At 35.1% G+C, this 15,685-nt stretch overlaps 1 protein-coding gene across 1 annotated transcript in view; it reads right to left on the bottom strand.

The window, feature by feature from the left end:
* ppp2r5b (protein phosphatase 2, regulatory subunit B', beta) overlaps positions 1 to 15,685 on the bottom strand; it is a 76,596-nt gene that overhangs the window by 29,145 nt on the left and 31,766 nt on the right. Inside the window, exons 3-6 of the mRNA XM_030162136.1 lie at positions 7,665 to 7,861; positions 2,587 to 2,688; positions 1,072 to 1,164; positions 400 to 530 (exon numbers count right to left, since the gene is read on the bottom strand). Of these exons, the coding sequence (XP_030017996.1) occupies positions 400 to 530; positions 1,072 to 1,164; positions 2,587 to 2,688; positions 7,665 to 7,861 (523 nt within the window). The remainder of the gene's footprint in view (positions 1 to 399; positions 531 to 1,071; positions 1,165 to 2,586; positions 2,689 to 7,664; positions 7,862 to 15,685) is intronic.

The following is a 15,685-nucleotide window of genomic DNA, read 5'->3' as shown; positions in this document are numbered from 1 at the left end:
TATATTTAGTTGCAGTATTTTTCATTTAGCCAATAAAATGTGGTTAAACCTGTTAATATCGAAATAGCAAAATGTCTGTGAAGCCACCTTTACTGGTCATTATATCTGAATATTTCATATTAACAACTGGGGAGACAGCTAACTGACCTAATGAGATGGTTGTTATGATGTAAAGTGCACACACTTCCCACTGTGACATATGAAAAACGTTTAATGTGTTGTTTCCTGTGACTCAGAGTAAAACCTGCAGCACAAAGGTCAAAGAACAGCACTCCTTCTTGATCATGTGCTCATCATTTGTTGGCTAATTTTAGAGGTATTGATGCTAAACGTCTATAAATAGCAGCTTTAAAGCCTGTGCTTTAAAGCTACATTGGATTTACAGATTTCAGCCTGTACCTGAGGAAAATGTTGTTGATCTGTTTGCGGATGTAGGCTCGGAGACCCAGTAGTTTTCCATAGACACGGTGCAGGATGGTCTTTAGGTACTCCCTCTCCCTGGGGTCCTCGCTGTCAAACAGCTCCAGGAGCTACACACAAATACACAAGATAATCAGTGTGTTTGTAACCGCACACAAGTGAAGATCTGTTGTGACTACTTTAACCGTACACCTGACGCTATAACTCTGCAGAAGATAAAGACCTGTTTATTCTCATTATTATTCAGCAAATACGCAAAAGCAACAGAGGAGATTCAAGCACGCACAAAAATAGAGATAAATAAGAAGATGCACCAACAAATGTGGCCAAGAGATGCTTATACACGCACTGCACATGAATAAACCGCTGCACAGATGATGAAAATGGTTTTAGTAGTTTCAACTCATCCAAAAGTTGAACATTTACACTGAAGTTTTAGACTAAGTCAAAAAAAAAAAAAGGTAAAAGTAGAACTACAGAGACTTCAGGTCAGTTTATAAGATACCAAAGCCCCCGAACAGTGTCTGCTACAGCTGCTGTTTCAAAGAAGAACTTCATTTATTTTTCATATCTTTCAAATCAATTGAAGGTTTTTGGAACATGTCAGGAAATTTTGACAAGCTGTATCTTTCAGGACAGAAAGAAGATTACCTGCAGGACAAATTTCTGGTCGACGTAGCGTTTGGCCATTGAGGGCTGGAAGTCTGGGCTCTCCAGGAAACGCAGAAAGAACTCGTACACAAGCTAGAGAAAAGGTAAAAACAGGAGGAAATGTAACAGTGTGTCTGTCTTTTCTCTGTGTCAGTGTTTGGCATTTAGTCATTAAAGTTTCTCCATTAAAAGGTGACTTTGTATGTTTACATAAAATGACGCTTTACACCAAAGGAAGAAAAAGATCAGTGAAAGTGTGGATTTCACACTTCAGTTTTGACTCATCTCATCCTGAACATGAAGAAGTGACTGTACTTCCCACCAAAATGTCATCTGGATTCATCTCAAGTCTATTTAAGGGATGGGACACTTGACATTAAAGCAACTCTGTTTATCACAGGTGTCAAACATGCGGCCCGGGGGCCAAATCCGGCCTGCCAAAGTGTTCAATCTGGCCCCTGGGATGAATTTATGAAATGCAAAAATTACTGAAGATATTAATAACCAAGGATGTTAAAATCATTTTAGGTCATTTCAGTCTAAAAATTATAAGACCAGTAAAATACTACCATAATAACCTATAAATAATGAAAACTGTAAATATGTCTCTTTGTTTTAGTATTAAAAAAAGTAAAATTCCACAAAAATGTTTACTTTTTCAGACCAGTCTTTTACAGAAAATATGAATATCTGAAATGTCTTAAGAGAAGTATGTGGAATTTTAATAATATTCTCCCTGTTATTTAATGTTTTGTGTATTTGTAGATCCACTGTGATTTCTAAGTTGTGATTCGCATGTATAAATGATCTGGTCTTTGAGTACTTAGAAAAGCGCCATATAAAATCGATTTATAATTATTATTATTATTATTATTATTATTATTATTATTATTATTATTATTATTAAACTAAGGTGTAATATTGTTAACATTGTACTTATTTTACAAAAGAATTTTCAGCTTGTTCATATTTGTTCATGTTATGTTCAAGTACAATTCGTGGATATAAACATTTTCATTACGGAATTTACTTTTTGCACTCAAAAGTTCTTATCCTATTACTTATATCATTTTACTGGTCCGGCCCACTTTATACCCTATTAGGCTGAATGTGGCCCTTGAACTAAAATGAGTTTGACACCCCTGCTGTTTATGATTCAAGCTATGTGTTATCAGTAAGATTTTATGCATAAAGTCATAAAAAGCAGATTTAGCTGATCTAAAAGGCTGTATGTTCAGGTGCATCATGTTTATATGCAGATAAACGCTGAACTCTGCATTAAAAGTAACACCTGGTAGGAGTTGTACATTAGGATATTAGCTCCCCCTCACAAAAATCACATAAAATATTCACTTTAGGTAATATCAAAGGAGATGCATCAAATATTTGAACACTTTCTGGGAAAAAAAAACTGCCAGTGTAAAAACTATTTTCATTTTTGCTGCTACCTCTATCAGTGTCAGTTTGTGTCTGAATGAGGCAATGTGTGAAATGATGAACATGGTGGATCTGAACCTGCAGATGAGGCCAGGAGGCTTCAAGTGTCGGCTCATCTTCCTCTGGGTCAAACTCTGGATTCTCACTGGGCGGGAGAGTTCGGAAGATGTTCACAGAGATCTGGGTGAGGAGAAAGGAGAGGAAACAAAAAGGAAACGACGCAGAATTAGACAATTCTGATCATCGCTTGTATCTAAAAATACATATTAAAAATTATTGCACCTCATTACATCATGTAATAAAATGACATAAAATCCTCATTGTTTCACCAGAATATAAACCATTCTTTTTATATTTGTAATTCCTTGGGTACATAAAGACACCTCTGATTAATATAGTGTTTTCTTCTGCCCACAAAATGACACGATGCATTAAATATCCGGACAATACATGAGCTGCAAAAGACAGTTGCAGAGTTATACTTATCACTGTGCAAGCTGCAACTTCTTGTGTTGAAAGTGTGTTACATAATTTGCTGCCTATTGAAACATTGCAGCTGTCTTTTAAGCTATGCTACAGTATAGCTGTACATGAAAAATGAGTAGCATATGGGAAAATAAAACCTGTTCACGCTGGTTCGCCATCACCAAGCACTAATTTGATGTTGTCGTAAGTACCTGATTGTTCCCTGTGTCATGATTCATTCAAATGCATTAGGGGTACCTGTATGTTCAAGAAATCAAAGGCAAGGACCAACACAAAAGGAAAATGCATATCTGTAATTGGAGTAAAATTATGGAACAACCTCGATAAAGAATTAAAAACATGCATATCAGTCACCACATTTAACCTGTTAAACCCTGACCATATTTTCAGGGGAAAAACACCTAAAAAGTCATACCCAAAGTAAATGAAGAATTACTTCACGATAATAAGGTTCATATGGATGTTCTTGGTGTCTATGGACATTTAGAGACCTCACAGAATCTATTCCCATTGTCTAAAATATTGTATCTATTACTATGCCTGAGTAAACTGTAACAAACTAAAAGAGAAATTGGAATTTTTTAATCCTCGCCTGTTTTTTTTCGGCTGGATTGACAATGACATGCATAAATTAATTGTTCGTGTCAGAGATTTTTAATAGCATATATTTCACCCCACAAAGATTAAAAATCATGTTTGAACATTGAAGTTTGCACTAAAATACACTTTTGATGTACTTTTATTAACATTAGGGTCTAAACTTTGAGCAAAAGTTGAAAAAAACATTCACTGTCCTGATTTATTATATTTTTATAGTAGATGAATATTAATATAATTTTTTCAGCCCGCAGGCAGGCTGATAGGGCTAAAGGGGTTAAAAGGATGCTTAAAACTAAGGTGTTCAATAAATATAAAATTTTAGGATAATGTAAGCCACTTATCAGTATGTATCTAAGATTTTGCTTGGATTATATCCTCCTAAGACCCAGCCATGGGTTTTCTGTCCACATTTGTGGACAAGAGTTTCTCAACTTTATACAAAAAAAAAAAAAAAAAGAAACCTGTCCACCACAAAGGACATTCCATAAAAACTGCATCTGAAAAAATTGTTGTATCATGATGTTTCCAATATAGGCACTTATTTAATAAAAAAACAAAAAAGCTTGTACTTTGTTGACATTTCCTGGGTCTCAGGAGGTTAATATTTGTTTATCTATACCAGTGGTTTCCAGCCTTTTTTGGCTCATGACCCCATTTTAACATCACAAATTTCTAGCGACCCCAGACATTCAAAACAGAGACTTTTTTTTGCTAAAATTAATTTGTTTTTAATCATGTAATAGTTTGCTATACTACGATGCAAATAAACATTAATTTTAGATGACATTTAATCTATATAATGTATATTATTATGGACGGAGGCAGTAAAGCCAGGTGTAGATTACTGCACAAAGTAAGAATTTGATTTTCCTTGGTCAGGATATGTACAGTCAGTCCAGCTTGGATTTACAAGGCTGACAATTAATACTGAACAAACAAGAACTCAAACTACGAATTATAAAAGAGCTGCAGCATCTGAAACTGACCACAATGAACATTTGAAAGATAAACAGTACCACAGTCCTTCAGTTTCAGCTTCACAGTTTGTCATGTTGGGATTGTCTCTCTCAACTCACCATATATTTTTTTATTAGTAAGTGTTTTTTTATTTTGATCAATTACTAGAAATAATCAGGCGACCCCATTTGAATTCCAGGCGACCCCACGTGGGGTCCCGACCCCAAGGTTGAAAAACACTGATCTCTCTTATTGTTTAAAACTGTGCCATCTTGTTATCTTGTTTTGTTTCTGCAACTTTCCTTCTTATAAATAGGGCATAAATAAGTTGGTACTTCAGCCTACACCTTTTCGCCCATGTTTAATATAGAAATCCAAACTGTATGTATGTATGTATCATGTTTTGTTAAATGGATGAATAAATTACTACTACTACTAAATACATTTCCATTGCCCCTTTTAGTTCATGAAATGCCTGGCAGAAAGCAGCTTTTCTGTTTTCACTTTGCCCATAAGCTACTTTCCCTCTTGCTTTCCTAAAAAATGAACTCTTTGTTGAGCTTGTGGCCACACATTAATGGACTCCTCCTGTTTCCTCCCATCCCATCCTCTGTCCTATCAGCATTTTCATATCCTCTGGGCATAGTGACTCCATACTATAAGCTATATCCTCTGCAGGCTGCCTGGCCTTTCTTTCTTTTCCTCAAACACTCCCCCACCCCCCCCTTCGATCCTCTTGGGGCTCTGTATTGGTGGCTACTCTCCCCACCACCTTATATCTATCTTTCTTTTCCATCCTTTCCTTTCTCGCCATCTGTGCAGCTTATTATTTCTCAGTACAGTATCTCTCCTTCCCCTCCCCTTATCTATTCCTGCCATTCTTTCTCGCCACTTTTGTCTGCAGCCTCTGGTGACTCTACTGGAGCTCTTAATCTGGATATGACAATTTCTATTTTCCTTCCTTTCATCCGTCTCTCTATATTTTCCAGCGATAGGTAGAGCTCCAGGTGTTGGATTTGATGAGGATTGATTCAGTGCAAAGGTTTTCTATTTCTTTCCCCTCCATCTTTTTCAACTATTGATCTATTTGTCGATCCACTGTGACTATTTGTCACCAGCTAGGGTGAAGTCCACTCAAAAGCAAGAATTTGTCATTATTCGTTCACTGTCAGCCTTCACCGTGCAGAATGATGTGTGTGCAGAGTTTGACACTTTTAGAGTTTTCTTAAATCCATTGGTTGCAACGAAAAACTCTGAATATATAAGGGTGGCCCTATTTAGTACTACTCAGACCCTTTTTATTTTTTATTTTTTTACTTAAGTCTTTATTGAAATTTTATACACACATAATCAGGAAAAACAAAACAAAACAAAAAAAACTTCAGATCTATTCAGTCTTTCCACCATTCCGAGTTCTCTAATCAGTCCATTTATTTCATTTTTTGTCCATTTGTGCTTCTTGGAGTCACATTTTGGGAGTTATTTTTTCCATTGTATACATTCCTTCAATAATTGTGATACTCAGACCTATTCCAGTATGGAATTAACAATGTGGTAACTTAAAGTCAACATTGCACAAAGACTGTGTTAGTGGATATTTAGGAAACTAGGAAATATCTAATACCCAGAGAATGAACTTAAGAAATAAATATGCTGTAGTAATGTAAGCATTTCATGGATTTTACTATGAAGATGATAAAAATTAACATCATTATTATTATTTTATTTAGAGATTATCATTTTTTATGAGCATGGAGGTTAAGCTGAATGTTTATCTACCATTAGCTCTTACAGCCTGATTGAACACGGTCTTTAAATGCCAAATGTGCCAATAGAATGTTACTTTTTTCTTGAAATTTCCCTGGGATTAATAAAAGTATCTATCTATCTATCTATCTATCTATCTATCTATCTATCTATCTATCTATCTATCTATCTATCTATCTATCTATCTATCTATCTATCTATCTATCTATCTATCTATCTATCTATCTATCTATCTATCTGTCTTAGTTAATTGTAATGAACTAGTACAGTACCATTCAGAAAAATAATATATGCCATACATCCATCTATATCAAGAGTTCAGTAGTGATTTTACCATATGTTACCTTGATTTCATTGGATTCAGTTAATCTTCACTTGTGTTTATTTCAAATTGTGCTTCTTACTTAAAACAACATCTCCACATCCTCTTAGATACACATGACAAGCATCTTTATCTGTTCATGGAATTAATTAAGAAGTTAAACCCAAAGCTCCATCTGGTTGAAATAATCTCCCATTTTTTTCCAGGTCTGTTATTTCATTCGGTTTCTTCAAATTATCCTCATTTTCTTCTCTTAAACCACTCTGTTTATGTTTTTAATTAGTGTCTGCTTTAAAATGATTTAAATATGTTGGCTGCTCTTTTAAGTTTTGATCAATTTGCATTATTTGGGCTTTTCTGCCTAACATTTTTATAAGTATTTTTTAACAGTATTTATTATTTTTTCCTTATTTGTTTTTTTTTTATTTCAATGAGACATGCGTGTCAGTACCTTAAACAACGCTGATCCAGTTTCAAACAGATTTCTAATAGAAATGCACACTTAGGTGACAGGAAAACAGCAGACATATGGTATGTTAGAAGTTTCTGAGCAGTCTACATACCTGAAAAATGTCCATAAGACCAAAACTTCATAGAATAGACTATGTATACATATGTATGGCATGTATGGTATGGCTTTTCACTTCATATTTGCCTTTATACACTGTTGCCCATAAAATCTGAACAAAATATTTTCACCTCTTCACATGAAATAATTGTGACAAAGTGATTTATTCTTGATAGAAAGGGTATTGATTGTATTCAATGTGCCTGGTCAAAGGTGATTACTGATGTGAATAGATAGCAATAAAAAGAGGAATGTGTCTGAAAACTAAATTATTCCAACTTTATGGGCAACAGTGTGTATGGAAACTCATTGATGGGATGGTTCTGACATCTAGCCTAAAACCATCAATGTATCCAACAATGTCAAGATAAAGTGTGTAATGTTATTTCTTATTCTTTTAATTATCTTGTGACCCACTGCACTAACAGATCGCACCTCCCACCTCCCTCCTCCTACCATCTTTATCGCCTCAGGGTAGAGAGGCTCGATGAGGACTCCTCTGCTCGTGGCTACGCTCTCCACCAGCTCATTGAGTGCGGCGCGTTTGATCTCCTTCCCCTTTAGGTCGGCCACGCAGTCCAGGAAATCAAACAGCATGCAGCACTGCTGCAGCTTCTTACAGAACAGGTCATGTAGCTCTGCCACCGGGGCGTCTGAGGGATAGAAGGGCAATGAGGAAGAAAGACAAGTCAGAGGAAGAGAGTAAAGGACTAAAAATAAAGTTATGCAGTTCAGCCATAATCTAGTAACGTTCATGAAATTTTTTCTTTGTTGATGAGTCGTTTCAGTCATTTGACAAAGTGGGCGCGTAAGAAAGAAAGCCTGAGAATAAAGAGATGTATTTTAGAGGCTGGATCTTCTCTCAAAGGTAATGAGGGAAAGAGAGCAGACTATTACTCTACAAACACATTTGTACACACCCACACACACAGGGCCTTGCATCCGTACACACTCACACACAAACACCTTCCTCCAGAGGGCCGTGGTGTATCTCAGTCCTATTACCTGTCAGATTTGTTCTGCAGACCTGTTCGTCACAATGAAACAACCTGCTGCCGGCTGTCAGATTAAAACCTTGTACCTCCAAAAACTCCACTTCTCACAGATGTAGAAAAAGTGGCTGATACCCGTGGATTACTGAACATGACGATGAGTTTTAAATTGATTCTACGTACCCGAAGGGACGCACTGGCTCAGCATGTTCAGCTTCATGCAAAACTGGAGCTCAAATTGAACAAAAAGACGCCAAAATACAGAATTAAAAGCTTTGACAGAAGACAAATGGAAATGTGTGGGTATTTTTTCAGATGATTGATGACTCAGATGCTAAATATAGCTGTGAAATATCCACATTTTAGATTCCTGTGTAAGTGAGATGTATGAGCGTTTTAGTCAGACTAATGTGTTTACACTTATTGGAACAAATGATCGACCGAAATACAAGAAAATATAAGAACGATTGTTCAGTGCAAATGTTTCAAGTTACCAATATTTGCTAATATTACTGGCAGTGTTTTCATATAATTATGACATGATATATGAGCTGTTTGCCACTGATATTAACAGATATCACACATTCATAATCAGGTTTGGTGCTTATGGTGCACAGTTTAATGTCTGACTAATTCCACGTTCGTCTGGACCTGAGTTGCAAATAGAGAATTGATGCCAGCCCCAAGCTTATTTATCTACACTGCTGGAAGAGGAAGAAACAGTTTCACAAAACTTGTACACACAAAAATTGATCAGGAATTAATAAGCGAATCTATAAGGAATTAGACTAATAACAGAATCAATAACAGTATTAGTATCAAGCAAATTCAATTCCTGTAAATCTGACCAGAGTTTTCTTAAGGAATCCACCATCAGAATCACATAAAAAAATTAGAAAATCATTACTATTTAAATAAATGAGCTATACATGATACTAGGGGTGTAAGAAAATATCGGTTCTGCAACATGATATTATATATATTTCATTTCACAATACTGTATCGATATTTAAAAGTACTGTATCGATATTTTTAGGTATTTATTCGAATGCAGATATTGTGGAGGTTCATTTTTGGTTTTGTTTTTTGTTTTTATTATTTAACACTCTTTTATTAAATAATGTTAGTTCCTTTGTTGGGATCACACAAAAATAATGTGATGTTAGTTCTGAACTAATAGAATATGAACATTTGAACAGGATCTTAAACTGTAATGTCTGTAAACATAATTTAACTTTTAACACAGGAAAATTTTGTGAAATAGCATCAGATCCTGTTGTGATCAAATAAAAATGTGTTTAGTATTTGTGCATATTACTGGTGTAATTCAATTCTTCAAGGAAATAATCATTAAAAAAAAAAAACAAACAAGCAAAAAATTGCTTTTTTAACAGTATTGTGATATATCGTGATATATCGTATCGTGACCCTAGTATTGTGATTTGTATTGTATCGCCAGATTCTTGCCAATACACACCCCTATATGATACACTCTGTGAGTACTGTGTATAACACTGGTCTACAAGGAAAATGCTTCCAGAATAAAAGTAATAAAATTTTACCACATGAGAGTCACTGATAAAGAAAAATCAAATAAAAAATGCTGGTTGGCTGAACTTTCCAAAATACAGCCGTGGGTCAAAATGTGAAATTCAAGAATTAACGAGAGAATGGGTTTGACTCAAAAGGAATATTTGTCTCAGAGCTACAAGATCTACTTCAAAACACTGTCTGCACATTAGAATACATTCACTTTACAGGTTCTATTTAGTGGAAGATTTCTAAAACTATTATATAAATGTACATAAACCATTATATATGTGTAATAACACTTAATCATATACCTTGAAAACATCAGCAAACCGGCACTTTTGTCATTTATTTTCCAATTAATCTTATTAAAATACGTAACATTTAGCACATTTAATCTCTGAAGCAAATCATTTCTAAAAAATTGTAGACCAGTGTAATCTGCATTCAAATGTAGTTTTAAAATGTTGTCAGTCATTTAGTGAGCAGTCAAGTTTTCCTGTTTGGGGCCCAAATCTGCGCTCAAAGCTCTCTCTCTTTACCAAATAGACTCTTGTTATAAATGGTGCATGCGCAGAAAACCCCTTCTTCAATACAAGAAAAGAGAGCCCAAGCACCACCCACAGGAGTAAACGTCACATCCCAAAGAGAATCAAGACCTTCCTCAGAAATGCAATGTCACAAAATCGTCTGAACCAGGGGTGAACACACTTTTTCAGCTTTTGAGCTACTTTTAAAATGACCAAGATAAAATGATGCACGTCCACTATATAGTAATATATATAAGTCAAGGCTGAGTAGATACCACTACTGAGGTGACAAGGTTATAATAGTTTGGGATTTCTCATTATAGTTTAGTTTCATTTAGTTTTGACTTTTTTTCTTGAATTCAGTTAGTTTAATTAGTTTTGTTTTGTTTTTTTTGAGTAGGTTTGCTGTTTTTATTAGTTTTTGTGTCTTGCTAAATCAGGGGTCTCAAACTCATTTTCTTTCAGGGGCCACTTTCAGCCCGATTTGATCTCCAGTGGGCCGGACCAGTAAAATAAGACATAATAACCTACAAATAATGACAACTCCAAATTTTTTTCTTTGTTTTAGTGCAAAAAAACCCATTAAATTATGAAAGTACTTACTTTTATAAACTATCCAAAAAAATAAATGTGGATAACCTGAAAAAATTGAAATTTAAATTAAAAAAATAAGAAAATTTAGTGCAAGTTTAACAATATTCTGCCTCAACTCATCATTTATGCATGTGCATTATGATCGGATCTACAAAGACACTAAACACTTAGCAACAGGCAGAAAATTGTTAAACTTGTGCTTAATTTTCTTCAGACATTTCAGGTTGTTCATATTTGTTCAGGTTATTCACATTGTATTGTTACAGGATAGTTTATAAATGTAAATATTTCCATAATTTAATGTTATTTTTTGCACTAAAACAAAGAAAAAAACTTGAAGTTTGTATTATTTATAGGCATAATGTAATATTCTTTTTCTCACATCAAAGCAAAAAGAAAATACGGAGTTATTATTTTTTTGGAGGTTTTTATGTTATTATTTTACTTGGGATCATATTGGTCTGTATGTGGAACCTGAACTAAAATGAGTTTGAAAGCCTTGACTGTGGAATTTTTGCGCTTTGCAAATTCATCCCACGGGCTGGAGTGGAACCTTTGGGGGGCTGCATTTGGCCCCTGGGCCGCATGTTTGAGACCCCTGTTCTAAATGCTTAGTTTTAGTATTTGTTTTAGTTTTTTCATATTTTTTATCTTCCTCGCCGTCGTATTCAAATAAATCCCATACAGGACTCTGCTACTTTCTCCCAACTTTAGTCTCCATGTTTCCAGGTAGAGTGGGGATGAGTAGCCGACTCTAAACCACAAGTGACAAGAAGTGACAGACCATGAAGTGTAGTATGGTGCCGCCAGCTAAAATTGCTCAAGCAAAATAAATCAATTTCATATCAATCCGACATTGACAAAGACAAAAACGAAGGGAATTTTATTCATAATTTTCATATATTTTAGTTAGTTTTGTAAGCACACAATACAGTGTCAGTTATCGTTTTTTCTTTTAATCATAGTTTTTATTCATTTCAGTTAACGAAAATGTTTTTCAATTCTATTTGTGTCATTTCATTAGTTTTCTAAGACCAGGGTTTGAATCCTGACAGGAGTGGTAACAACGTCATTTACCCCACAGGGCAGGGGTGTCAAACTCATTTTAGTTCAGGGGCCACATACAGCCTAATATTTTATAAAGTGGGCCGGACCAGTAAAATAATATAAATAACAGGATAAGAACTTATAAATAATGTCAACTTCAAAGTTTGCTCTATGTTTTTGAGTGAAAAAAAGTCAAATTCCGTGATGAAAATGTTTACATCTATGAACAGTACTTGAACATAACATGAACAAATACGAACCTGAAAATTCATTAAAAAAAAAAAAAAAAAAGCGCAATTTTAACAATATTATGCCTCAGTTTACCATTTATGCATGTGCATTATAACTTACAGATCACAGTGGATCTGCAAATACACAAAACATTTAGTAATAGGCAGAATATTAGTAAAATTACTGTACTGTTAAGACATTTCAGGTTATTCACATTTTTTGTAAAAGGCTAGTCTGTAAATGTAAACATTTTTGTGTAATTTTAACTTTTTTAAAACTGAAACAAAGAGAACAATTTGCTGTTTTCATTATTTATAGGTTATTGTGATAGTGTTTTACTAGTCTGACCCACTTTAGATTGAATTGACCTAAAATTATTTTAATATCCTTGATTTTTAATGTTTTCAGTGTAATTTCAGTGTAACTTTTGCATTTCACAAATTCATCCCGGGGTCCAGATTGGACCCTTTGGCGGGCCGGTTCTGGCCCCCGGGCCACATGTTTGACACCTGTGCCATAGGGTAATTTAATTTTTTTTTTTTTTTTTTTTTTATGTGATCAACTCAAACTGCACAATATATCATTTGAGCATCGTCATTGCAATGTACGTGCGCAATAGTCACATCGTAGGTCCTGCAATGTAGGAGGCAAATGAACTCAACGTGTTCTCAACTAACTTCAAGGGTACCTGACACACAGTACGCAGCGATCCACCAATCACAGCCGTTGTTAATCAGTTTGCTGAAGCAGACCACGCCCCTGCACATGGAGTGAATCGCTGCTAATGACATTGAAAAATGAGCAGCGAACAAGAGAAAATCACAGAAAACGAAGACTTGGTGCCAAAAAGAAAAGCAGCGTTAATTATCTGGAATTATTTCAGCTACAAGAAGGATGATATTAAAAGACATGTTCTGTGTCGATAGTGCCTTGCAATTGTTGCACAATGAGAGCCAAAACACAACTAATTTGTCTGACCGTTTACGTCAGCACCACACAGTTATTTCATATCACAATAAATATCACAAGGTTGAAAAAAAAATCACAATGTCAGTTTTTTCCAATATTGTGCAGCCCTACAATCGACCCACACGACCTTTGCCCCTGCTCTAAATGCATTGGTCAAACTATCAGTGGAAAAGACACTTGTCAGGGACACGGATGACTTTAACAGTTATAGTCATGAAGGACAGAAATTTACATATTAAAAAATAAAATGACTGAAAATACATACATGCACATACTCTCCTCAGAATTTTTAAAATAATTTCACCAGCCGCCACTGATATGTAGACATTAGTTGCTCATACATCAATGTGTCCATCATATTGTCGCGGTCCACATCACAGAGCTGCAGTTTTTCTTATAAAAAAGTGTTGTCATTTTCTGATGAGAACCTGCACTGCAGAGGGAATCTCAGCACAGATGTCAACTCAAAAAATGAGGTTTGTCACAGAAACATTTTACAGCATATAGATCATTAACCTAAATGCAAAAATAATGTATTGAAATGGGTTGATAATGTAAATATTGTAGTGCATTGACTTCAACATGTGAAGCGACTGATGCAGCCCCTGTGTATCTGCATGTATTGAGGATGGGCATTTTAATGACACATGAAGAACCGAGCTGATTAATCCTATTAGTCATGACGTCACTGTTAACATATGCCTCCACTTGACAAAAACAATAATAACAAAACAAATGATCTACCAAGGTATGGATGAACCGCAAGTACACCACTTTTCAACACATTCTCACATAGCACTTGGGCAGAGACAGCGTCACAAACATTAGTTCCACATTTCTAGGAGCTAAACCATTAATCTCCCACCCCCACCCCAACCCTGAGCCCAAAATAAAATGAGTCACCTCTTCAAAAATGAGTCACCTCTGCATGCCATTTTGACTAACAGGCGATTTGATTATTTGTGCAGATTCCATTGGTTTTCAGACTTTGAACAGAGAAATCCAAAAGTAACAGGTAAACTAAACTAATCTGGAGGTTGACAGTTTTCTTCTAAGCAGACAGAGGTGTGAGTCTGAAAGTTTTTACTTCACAAATCCTGCAAAAATATGTTTTCAGTATTTTACCAACGATTTCAAAAATGATACTGGTCTAAATTTGCTAAATCTGACATAGTAAGGTGAATTGGAAAACAAATGATGAAGTGCTGGTTATTACACATTTATATTGGATATTATATTGGATGCAGTAGAAAGAACCTGTAAAGTGAATGCATTATAATGTGCAGGCAGTGTTTTTTAAAAAATCTATTCTTTCATTAATTCTCAGAATTTCACATTTTGTCCCAAAACTACACCTTGGAAACTACAGCCAACCAGCATTTTTTACTTAATTTCCCTTTATTAGTGACTCAAAATTGGTAAAGTTTCACTGCTTTTACTTGTAAACCAGTGTTATCAGTTTTGAGTAACAGCCAAGACATAGATTAAATTTAGTCTGAACCTTAGACAAATGTTAATTGAAACTGAAAAAGGTTTCTAGTCTTAAGTGTTTCTAGCTTTAGAGGTGCACCTATATACAAAATACAAAGTTGGGAATACAAAGTTTTCAAGTAATGCCTCTGACATAATAATTATTACTAAGTACAAAATATAATAACACCAAGAAAGAGGATCTAGACCTATTACATGAAAGACATTTTTATTTAATTATTACTACTGTCAATCTGTCTGTCTGTCTATATAAAATCATTGAGTTTGTCATGTTTAACCAATTAAAAATCCAGCGGTTCTGTTTTTGTAAGTTAATACCTACATAATCCAATATAAAGCAATACACTAACACCATTAAATACAAACCTTTGAGGCCAATTATTTAATTTTGCTCCGACACCATGTCAACAAAACCTGAACATTTTGTGGCTTTTCAAAGACCAGATTAACAGGGATATTATACTGGATTGGATTACATTATGAAGGTGTACCTAATAAATTGGTTATTCAGTGTACACCTTATGATAATCCTCCTCTGTTGAAAAAAAGAAACACAGCTTTACATTTACTGTGAAACAGTCTGGACCGACTGTACAGTAACACACACTGGCAGACACAGACAAACACAGGGGGAAGCAGATTAGGTTTAACCCTTCTTAACCTCCAGGTGGGGTACACAGGAGGGGTGAGGGTCTGACTGGAGCTGTTCCAGTCTCAGACCCCCTCACCTCTTGTGGGCACACCAGAACCATCTGCTCCTTCTGGCACAGAGCTGCACAACAATAGATTAGGACTGCCCTTTTAGTCCAGTGTCAACACAGACACACTCATTTGAGCCCATGAAAAGTGGGTTCTGACCCCAACAAAGGCCACGTGTACTTTCCATATTTTAAACAATGCAAGTGACAGAGGCAAATGTAATAATTCTTTGTGTCTAGTGTCTGATTTATGATGTGAAAATACACAGTATGGTCAATATTAATCAAAATTACAGGTCATAGAGAAAAGGATAGTTTATCTTTTGTTTCATAAGGCAGGTTTAGGATTAGTAATGTAATTTTGACAAAATGTAACTTTAAGATAGATTTAATTA

This window comes from Sphaeramia orbicularis, chromosome 18 (assembly GCF_902148855.1).
Source record: "Sphaeramia orbicularis chromosome 18, fSphaOr1.1, whole genome shotgun sequence".
Taxonomy (NCBI): domain Eukaryota; kingdom Metazoa; phylum Chordata; class Actinopteri; order Kurtiformes; family Apogonidae; genus Sphaeramia; species Sphaeramia orbicularis.
Note: the sequence above shows the minus strand (reverse complement) of the source record. Positions and strands in the feature narration are given on the sequence as shown.